Consider the following 9,926-nt stretch of genomic DNA (forward strand, 5'->3'; position numbering starts at 1 on the left):
GTAAACAGAATACAAGGGATGCCCCAATAAAGCAAAAAGCTTGAAGAATGGTCCATAAATGCCTCCGTTTGGGAAACGCAGGGCTGAATCCTCTCTGGAGCTGTTTAGCAAACATCTACGCTCTTTCCAATTCCACCCCTCAGAGCATCCTGGTCTTCATTTATTTAACAACCACTTTCTATGACACTCATTATGGGCCAAGCTCTGCCCTAAGACCTTCACAAGCCTTATCTCATTTAATCCTCACAACCTTATGAGGTGGGTGCTGTTATTATCCTCATTTTACTGGTGCAGAGTCTGAGGCACAGAGAGGTTAAGTAGCTTGCCCAAGGTCACACAGCCAGGAAGTGATGGGACTAGGATTCAAATCCAGTGCTCCCGAGGTCTGACTGCAGTGCGGTCAGGAGGGGGCCTAGTAGGTGGGCACAGCCTCAGCGCCCAGTGTGCCGGCCCTGGAGAGACAGCTATCTTCTCCACCTGCCTGGGAGCCTCCGGGGAGTAAAGATTTGGTCTTTTACCGCCTCACCCCCGGTGCTTAGCGTATAGTAGGTGCCTATTAAATGTTGGTGGACGGACCAAAGCCGAGTAATAGATCTAATTTTACTGAGCGCCTGCTGTATACAAGCACTAAGCACCTTACGTTTCATGAAGGTAGAGTTGTTCCCATTTCACAGAGGGGAAAACTGAGACTTGGACCGTTTGTAATATGGCCGGCTAAGAGAGAGAGCCGGGATTGAATCCCAGATCTCACTCCGGTGAGTGAATGGGCACGGGATGCAGATGACGGACACACTGAAATCTGAGAGGGGAGCACTGAGGCTGGGCTGGAGAAAGCCTGGCTGACCTTGGTAGGCTTGGGAGGGAACCTCACGGGGGAAGAGCCGCAGCGACAAAGAAGGCAGCAAATGCAGGTGGATGGGGCACCACCTGGCCCCTTCTCTGCCACTTTACTTACCCAGAAACCCACCAGAACGTGGCCTTGGAGGGGAAGGGGGCCCCAGCCTCTGGACATGGATTCTGTAAAGACAAAGGAGGGGGGAGAGGGAGGACTTGGTCTCACCTTCCGCGGCCAGCATGTGGCAGGAGGACAGGATGAACGGACCGTGAGCTTAGTACTGAAAATGCACACTGAGGTGCCCTGCCTACTCGTCTGCTTGTCGGAGGTGAACACTAATGGGCTTGGCGCTTCCTAGCAGGCAAGGCATAAAGGGATTGGGCCACCGGACTGACAGCATCCACAAGGTAAGAACCAGCCGTTTCCCAGGACAACTATCATTATTACCGAGACCAAGCAGTTCCCAAAGCGAGGACCACACGTGACATAGACAACAGCATCCTCAACAACGTTCCTCAGTGAACGTGGCGAGGATGTGGAGAGGGATATGTCCTGAGATTTTGCCAGCTGTTCCAGGAAGACTGCGCGGATCTCTGCTCTTCACCAGCAGGGCACGCGCGTGCCCATTTCACGACATCTTTGCCATCACAGCTTGTTAACAATTTTTAATCTTTTTCTGCCATTCTCATAGGAAAAAAGTCCTATTATAGTTTTAACTTGATTATTCAAGCAGTTAAGCATCTTTTTAGATGGCTCAGATCAGCTGTCTCTTCCTGATTTCACAGCCTGGTCAGTGTTACCTGCTGTAAACTCTCATGGACCATGAACTTCTGCAGAGCACTTACCCTGCTTGCAATTTTCCACGTGTTTCTGTAATTATGTGATTAACGTCTGGTTCCCTGACTCGGCTGTTAGCTGCATGAGGACAGGGACTACATCTGCTGGTTCCCCGTAGGTCCTCAGCACCTAGCTGGGCATAGAGCAGGAGTTGGGGGCCCCCTGGGCCCAATCCGGCCCACTGCTTGTCTCTGCAAATAAACTTTTACAGGAACACAGCCGTGTTCCTTTGTTGACACATTGTCTTCGGCTGCTTTTGTGTTACAGCAGCCGAGCTGAGTAGCTGCCACAGAGACCATATGGCCCGCAAAGCCTGAAATATTTTCTATCTTGCTCTGGGCAGAAAAAGTTGGCCGACCCATGGCACAGAGTAGACGTGCAACATGCTTTTTGCCGAGTGATGGAACGAATGAAGAATGAAAGGCCTGTGCTCTGGTTCCACTCCCATCGGACACACGGGGAGACTGTGACCCGGACGGAACAGCGACAAGGGAGGCACTGGGCTGGAGACGTGGTGACTTACAGACTGCTGGGGGTCTTTAGGGAAGAAGGGGGGTTGATCAGCCAGGCAGGACAGCATGAACTGTGCCACCACCAGAGACAAGCACAGGTAGGTTGACAGGTGGCGGAAGGGGTCACTCTGGAAGTCCTGGGAAGAGAAACAGAAGTCCCACTGAGTCTGGCAGGCAGATGTCGGCCACCTGAGGCCTGTGAGGAGCCATCAGAGGGGAAGAGGCTGAGGTTGAGCAGGGTTTCTGGTGCTGGGGGCAGTGCCCAGGCAGGGGCCGGAGCCACAGGGTTTGAAAGGCAGAGCCCCTGGCATTCCTGGCCATCCCCATTTACAACAGCTGACATCCATACCTTCTGTCCGTACAAAAGGCGGGCCAGGGGTTTGCCCTTAGCCCAGTGACAACTGGCCACAGCCGCTGGGGCATGAATTGAGGGGACACTTTGCCTTTCTCCTTGTGCCATGAAGGAAGTCCTTGCTCCATTCCAGCCCCCGCCCCAACCTCCCATCCCGCTCCCCTGTGGCCAGTGTTCTCTGGCTTAAGAAGGGACTGGTTTTATTGAGCATTTGCTCGGCCTTGGGCACGTGCAGGAGTCTTTACACTCACTGTCTCATCAAGTGCCTCCCCACACTGACCCCAGCTGGGGTTTTACTTGCTCTGTTTTACTCCTGGGGACACAAGGCTCAGAGAAGTGACAGCACCTTGCTCAAGGGCACACAGATGATCTGACCCCACTTGTGAGCTTTGGCCGCCATGCTAGGATTGCTTTCGCATCCACTGCCCCTTCTGGTCAGAGCACCCTAATCCCTTCCCCATGCTTAGGAATGTGGTTTATGCAGAACTGACTCCATTCCTGGGGGGGGCGGGATGTGATCGAGGCCTGACCAATGACTACGTTTTAGTCCCCTGGCTACTGAGATTGGGTTAGGGATGGACAAAGGACCCACACTGGGCCAATGAGAGCTGGAACCACTGGGAGATCTACTGGGTTTGCTATGTTGGTGGAGCACAGGTCTGGAGCGATTGGTGGCTCTTCTTGCCATCCCACTGGAGAAGGAAGCTAACACGGCAGAGCCAAGAGACAGAGAGAAATGGAGACCTGGTGGTGGTATCTGAATGCCTGGACCAGCTATGCCCGGGAGATTCCGCGTCCGTGAGCTAATAAATTCCCTCCGACTTTTTTTTCCCTTAAGCTAGTGTGAGTTGAGTTTTTGTGGCTTAAAACCAGAGCCCTAGTTTCAAATCACAATTCCCCTACAGGATTTGTATACTCTTCTGTTTTTGTTTTTTTTTGCAGATAATAGACAATTTGATATTCCAACTACACTATGGCCCATCTTCCCCATCCCGCCATTTTTACTACCGTTTCTATCGGAAAGTTTGTTCTGAATTTGAGTGAGATGGACTTGGGCTCTGCACTCCCGAGCTGTGTGACCTCGAGGAAGTTATTCACTTCTCTTAGCCTGAGTTTCCTCATCTTTAAAATGGGGTTGTTAGAATCTATCACAGAGCATTCCTGTGAGAATCCAATGAAGACATGACGTCAAGGGCTTGCTGTGGGGCCTGGCCCAGGATTGGAGCTGCAGAGCATCTGTGGCTTCAATTTATTACTTCCATGCCGTGTCCCAAGTAGCTGATTGATAAGTCAACTGTGGGAACCCAGCCTTTCATCAATCAGTGGACGGCCTGTGGAATTTTCCCATTAGTTACAAAGGCTTCTTTGTAAAAATCTGCCCCGAAGGACAGAACGGTGTTTCTCTGCCTCTCCTTTTAGGAGCAGGATGGAGTAACCATTTGGCTCAAGAAATGGTGATCTACAGTCCACGGAGGCCAGGGATGCTGTTCAATATCCTTCAATGCACAGGACAGCTCTCCCCACCCGAAAGAGAATTATGTTGAGTGCTGAGGGTGAGAAATCTTGGGCTAGGCTGTCTATTTTTCTCTTTGCAGATAAAACGATCCATCAGGCCCCCTAACACGGAAATGCTGCTTCCCACCTTGGGAAACAGAAATATGGGTGGGTGTGCAAAATGAGTGTGTAAATACAGATGCACGGGGAGCATGGGTGAGGATGAGAGTAGGTGCAAATGAGGGGAAATGTGCATGCACACAGAATAAGAGTGTAGGTAAGCGCCCTTGCTTGTTAAATCTCCCACCTGCCAATGTGGAATGGTCTGTTTCTTTCCCACCAGGAGTCCATAGTTCACTGACAGAACTTCCAGCCCACACGCAATTTACCAACGGGTCAGGGGTCTTTCCTTGCCCTCTGTATGGGGCCAGTTTCAGATTTCACCCAGGGAACTCCGAGGTTGTGAACCCACAGTGCGTCCGCGCCCAGGCAGTGTGTGGGAGGGCTGTGTGAGCACACGTGCAGCGTGGGAGTGTGGGATATTTGTGCCGGAGTCGTGTGGGAGCCGGAGGACATAGCCACAACTGGGTGGCAGCAAGTGTGAGTGGACGTGTGCAGGTGTGTGTGTGTGTGACGTTCTGGGGTCTGTGGTTGTGTGACGCATGAATAGGGGCATACAAGTGTGTGTCTGGTGTGCAAGTAAAGTGTGTGTTGTGAGTGTGTAAGCCAAGGGGAATTTGTATCAATAAAAAATGTCTGGGATGATGGGTATTTCTACGTGAGGGAGCGCATGTGTGCGTTGCTCAAGTTTAAGCGACTGAGGTGTGTGTCTCTGTGTAGAGAATAAATCGTGTGGACGGGGAGGAGGAAGATGGGACGCACGGCTTGTAAGTGCCCTAGTGGTTTCCCCAGGAGGCCCAGGCCCCACTTACCCGCTGCGAGGCCTGCTGGGTGGCACTGGTAGCTGGCAAGAGAAGACAGAGCAGCCAGTACCCAAACAGCACCCCAGATGCCTGGACCCCCTTCTTCCTCTCCGTGTGGATCAGGAACACGGCGAGGCTCTGGACAAGAGAGTCAGGACGGGTCCCTTAAGGTGGGGGGCAGGGGAGGGGAGGAATGGGGAGGGAGGGATCCCCGCCCTGCCCCACCCTCCACCAGGGCAGGAAAAGCGGCAGCCAGGAGCAAGCCAGCGACCCTGGGGTCGTCATTACCATCGTGGTGAGCCACACGGTGGGGTGAATGAGGAATTCCGGGGCCTGGGGCGTTCCCCGCTGGATTCTCCAGAGAGCGACAGACACACTGGAGGTGCAGAGGATTATGAGGGCGAACCCGAGCACCTGGGGAAACAGGCTTAGATGAGGCTGGTGGGTGACAACAAAAGGTGGTGGCAAACTGGACCGTGACCCTGCGTCCAACTGGACGGTGGCTCTGGATGGGGCACTGTAACATACCAGCGTCGTCATTTAACAGTGCCAACGTGAAAGATGCAGAAGAAAAAGCGGTAAGGGCTGTTGCAGATCGATCTTGACCTGTAACTGACACATAAATGATGTACCACGAGGGCCCCAGCCCACCAGTGTTTTCCATGATGCGGGTCTTGCTCCAACAGCACAGGAGAGATGCTTTAGGTATGAAGGAACAGCAGGAAACGAAATTTACTCACTGGGTGAAAACGTTATACTCGCTTCAAGTCTCTTTCAATCCCTACTATTAAATCAAAGAGAAACTCTCAGTTGGGACTGGCACATCTCTAGGCTTTCTCTAAGATGCGTTGGTCTCTCTTTTGAACAAGAGAAAGCAATAACGTGAGAGAGCGTGTACATGCGGAGAGGAGGCCAGACCTGGGCACACTGCATAAACTATTGAAAGTATCTCAGATAGTCTACAGCAGGGGTTGGCAGATCCCCACCCGAAGGGTGAGTTTGGCCAGCTGCCTGGTTTTGTACAGCCTGTGAGCTAAGAATGGTTTTGACATATTTCAACTGTTGAACAAAATTAAAAAAATGTATAATATGTCATGACAGGTGAAAATAACATGAAATTCAAATTTCAGTGACTATGAGTAAAGTTATATTGAAACACAGTCACACCTATTTGTTTACTGTTATCTGTGTCTGCTTTCCTGTTGCAATGGCAGAACTGAGTAGTTGGGACAGAGACCACAGGACCCTCAAAACCTCAAAGATGTACTATCTGGCCCTTTAAGAAAGAGCACGCCAACCTCTGGATAGAGGGTTGGCAACAGAACAAAAATTAACAAGGTGGTGTGAGATTGAATGAACCTTGAAGGACATTCTTGTAGAATTTGGAGGAGAAGGGGATGGACAAGTGGAAAGGCTCACACTTGGAATGCCCATGTTTTTCTAACACACTAAAATAAATACATAACAATTTTAAGAACTATTCTTTAGTATGACAGTGGGGAAACATCAGAATCAATGCATAACTGCTAAAATTTTAAAAGTTTCATCCTAGTGTGGTCCTAAAGTCACCTTGTGTGTCCCAGGAGTATTCACTGCCCACTTTGGGGAATGCCAGGTTATGGTGGCCATAAGCTTTCCGGGAATGCGTGAGCATCCGGGTGTGTGTGTTTACGGATGCACGGATTTTCATAATTACGAAATCTCTTCGGGGACCTTGCTCCACTGTGTTCACCTCTGTAGCCTCTGGAGTACTGCTCTGTTTGCTTAATGGTTTCCCTTCTTGTCCCCAACCTATGTGCTCCTTGATAGGAGGACTGTCCACTTTGGGGTCTCTGCTGGGTTCCAGCCTGCTCCCCGCCCCCAACTGTTGTCTGGTTACAAGCTCCCAGAGGCGGTGGCTACCATTTTGGCCTTGAAGAGCGGGGACATCCGGAGGTAGCCCTTGCCATGGCGGTGGATGTAGAGGAGGTAGATGGGGCCAAGGACCCAGAGGTACAGGGGGGGCACCCAGACCCCTGTCGTTTTCAGGAAGCACAGGTTCAGTAGGTGGGCAGCGGCGGGCTCGGGCTCCGTCTGGTTCCAGACCTGAGGGGACACCAGGGTGATCCTTAGGATGGTACAATGCAGGGGTCCCAAAGTCATCTGCTTGGGGGGCCAGGCAACTTTGTGGACCCCTAACATGTACGTGAAAATGTGCCAAGCACTCTTCGGAGTACCTTATAATTCTCAACTCCTTTAATCCTAAAATCAACCCTACGAGGTAGATGCAATTATCACAGTGATTTTGCAGATGGGGAGGCTGAGGCCCAGAGAGGTTGAGTAACTTGGCTGATGTCGCCCCACTGGAAAGTGGTGGTGCTGGGATTTGAACCAAGGCAGTTGGGTCCTGGAGTCTAGGATGGGATGAGCGCTGGGCACTGACTGTCACTTAATCCTTACAACAACTCTAGGAGGTAGGTGTTACTGTTCCCATTTCGCAGACCAGGAAACTGAGGCCCCGAGAGGGGAACAGCTCCTTCAGGCCCCTACAGATAGGAAGGGGCAGAGCTGACTTCCACAAGGCCTGTCTGACCCCAAATCTTGCTCTACTGGGGGGTCTGGATCTGTGATTCTTATCTCAGCTGCTCTGCTGCCATTTAATCCTAGGAGAAGTTCGAAGGTGAAGTTTAGAGGACATAGCCTCTTCAGTTCTCTCCCTTGGTATTATTAACAGCGCTCCCACCCCCTCCCCACTGGTCATCCCTACTCCTCCTGGCTTCACCATTCACCAGCTATGTGAACTTCAATCTCCCTGTGCCTCAGTTTCCTCGTCTGCAAAGGGAGGATAATAGGAGGATCCACTTCTAAGGGCTGTTAAATGTATTAATATCAGCAAAGTGCACAGCACGATGAGGACACAGATTAAGCCCTCAGTTAACACCAGCTATTACTATTGCCTAACCTACCTGGCCCCTGAAATCCTGGGGTTTGCGACCCTCACCCCCACCCATGAACCCCACTGCCTAGAGTGCTTTGCCGAGAGCCTGGCTGAGAGGGGCAGCCAGAGAGGCGAGGTCCTGAGGCTTTCTGCAGAGGACGGGCACAGCCCCCCGCAGCGGGAGGTCTGGAGGCCCGGGCCTGTCGCTGCCAGGTCTCCTCCCCGCCCGGGCCGGGAGTCTGGGGGTCTCTTCCCTCCGCAGTTACGGCAGCCCGAGAGATCTACCCAGCCGGGCAAAGGGGCGCAGACGAGAGGGAGACACTCACCCCCGGGCCCGCGCAGGGCTCGCCAGGAGCGGCCATCGGGCGACGTCCGTCCGTCCGTCCGTCCGTCGGTCTGTCGGCCGGTCGCTGGGCAGCCTGCCCCTCCGCCGCGCGCTCCGGGCCGGGGCAGGGGTGTGGCCCGGCAGGCCCGGCGGGGATTCGAGCTCCGATCGCCAGGCCCCGGGCAAGGTCCAGCGGCGCGGCGGGGGTGGAGCGAGAAGGGGTGAACCGAGGTGAGTGGAGGGGCGTTCAGGGGGGCCCCAGCGGGCACCCTCGGGCGGGACCCCGGAGCCCCGGCAAGTGCAGCGGCATCCCTATATAACCCTCTCCTCCCCCTGCGACAAGTGTCATCCCAAACTTCCCGAACACTCTGGACCCAACCATTCCAGGAATGTCACCTGACAGACGAACTCCACAGGTGTGCACATGCTGAGTGCCCAGACCCGGTGGGGGACCGGGGCAGACAGGCTCTAACCGCAGGCTCCTCACCCGTGGATGAACATCGTCTGCCTCCAGGGTGGTGGGAAGGTTTTAAGAATATCGCGCAGTGCCGGGCTCACACTAAATGCTCAATAAGAGTTGGCTGTTGTTCTTATTTCATTCATAGGTTCCTAAGCAGTGGTTCAAAGTGCTACTGCAGAAATATATTAATATGGAAAGATGGCTGCTAAATGCTAAGTGAAAAAAGAGATTATAATACAAAACAGGCTATGATATTTTTGCAAGAAAAAAAAAATATATGCCTAAATTGGGGAAAATGGGGAAGAAAGTCAAGTCATTTACCTTCCTCTCTTAGGTCTTCAAGCAAGGTGTGTCCCCAGCCACCAGTTCTTTTTGGAAATGACTCTATGGAACATACATGCATAGATAAAAAAGGTGGAAATGCACGAAAGCAGTGATCACAGGAATCCTAATTCTCTTTTTCCTAGTCTTTCCTTTCCTGTTTTCTTTCCTTCTGCGATGAGCGTGTATTCCTTTCAAGATAGGAATGCAGACTCAGCGTTTTCAGACAGACAAGCACAGTGCTCAGTTTGGGTGAAGAATTAAAACCCTCTGCGCTCGCCACGTCGCCCTGCTACTTCTCCAGGTCTTGTCCTCATCTTTCAGTCCTGCCTCCTGCAGAGCCTCCACAGCGGGCGTTCCCCGGCCTTGGCCTTACTTACCCCTCTGTTCTGACTTTCCCCCTGCCTGGTCTGGGGCCCAGGCTGTACGCCTTTACTTGCCTTCCTGCCTGGGTCTTCTGGAAGAGCAGGGACACAAGGAACCCACAGATTTGCCTTGAAGCTGACTGGGGCAGGTCTGCTGTTTACACTTAAATCACGTCTGTTTATTCGAGGTGGTTTTGGCAAAGGCTGATGGAAATTATGGGGCAGCTTGAACCCCCCTCACCCTGCAACCTCTCCCTCCAGTTGGCAGTGCCACAGTCCTAGGGCTTAATTTCTTTGTATATTTGAAGACGAATTTGAGGGGAATGGTGGAAATTGGAGGGGGAATGGTCAGGAAACAGGGAGAACACAGAGGAAATGATTTGGGGTGAGCCAAGAACAGAACTCTGGCACCCCAAAGCCTACTTTCCAGCTCTCTGAACAGCACATGGCTGCGAGCAGGGCCCTAGACGACTCCCTTTTCCTTGCTGGGCCTCGGTTTCCCGTTCTGAAAGATGAGAAGTTTCCATAGGCCAGCATTTCCTAATTGGTGGTGTGGGGGAAGAGGGAGAATCCCCCTCTGCCCTT

At 52.5% G+C, this 9,926-nt stretch overlaps 1 protein-coding gene across 7 annotated transcripts in view; it reads right to left on the reverse strand.

The window, feature by feature from the left end:
- The window catches only part of ABCC6 (ATP binding cassette subfamily C member 6), a 56,335-nt gene extending 47,922 nt beyond the window's left edge, over positions 1–8,413 (reverse strand). For 3 of the 7 annotated variants that reach the window (XM_087417013.1, XM_087417012.1, XM_087417018.1), the window contains exons 1-5: positions 6,856–7,644; positions 5,242–5,367; positions 4,963–5,091; positions 2,196–2,321; positions 956–1,017 (exon numbers count right to left, since the gene is read on the reverse strand). In XM_087417013.1, the coding sequence (XP_087273139.1) occupies positions 956–1,017; positions 2,196–2,321; positions 4,963–5,091; positions 5,242–5,367; positions 6,856–7,134 (722 nt within the window). In that variant the 5' untranslated portion in view covers positions 7,135–7,644. Of the gene's footprint in view, positions 1–955; positions 1,018–2,195; positions 2,322–4,962; positions 5,092–5,241; positions 5,368–5,481; positions 7,645–8,196 lie in introns of those variants that run through there. The other 4 variants (XM_004441835.3, XM_087417017.1, XM_087417015.1 and 1 more) reach the window with 4 other exon arrangements.
- Between the last annotated feature and the right edge of the window lie 1,513 nt (positions 8,414–9,926).

Source organism: Ceratotherium simum, chromosome 26 (genome assembly GCF_057802395.1).
Source record: "Ceratotherium simum simum isolate JZ-2026a chromosome 26, ASM5780239v1, whole genome shotgun sequence".
Classification (NCBI taxonomy): Eukaryota; Metazoa; Chordata; class Mammalia; order Perissodactyla; family Rhinocerotidae; genus Ceratotherium; species Ceratotherium simum.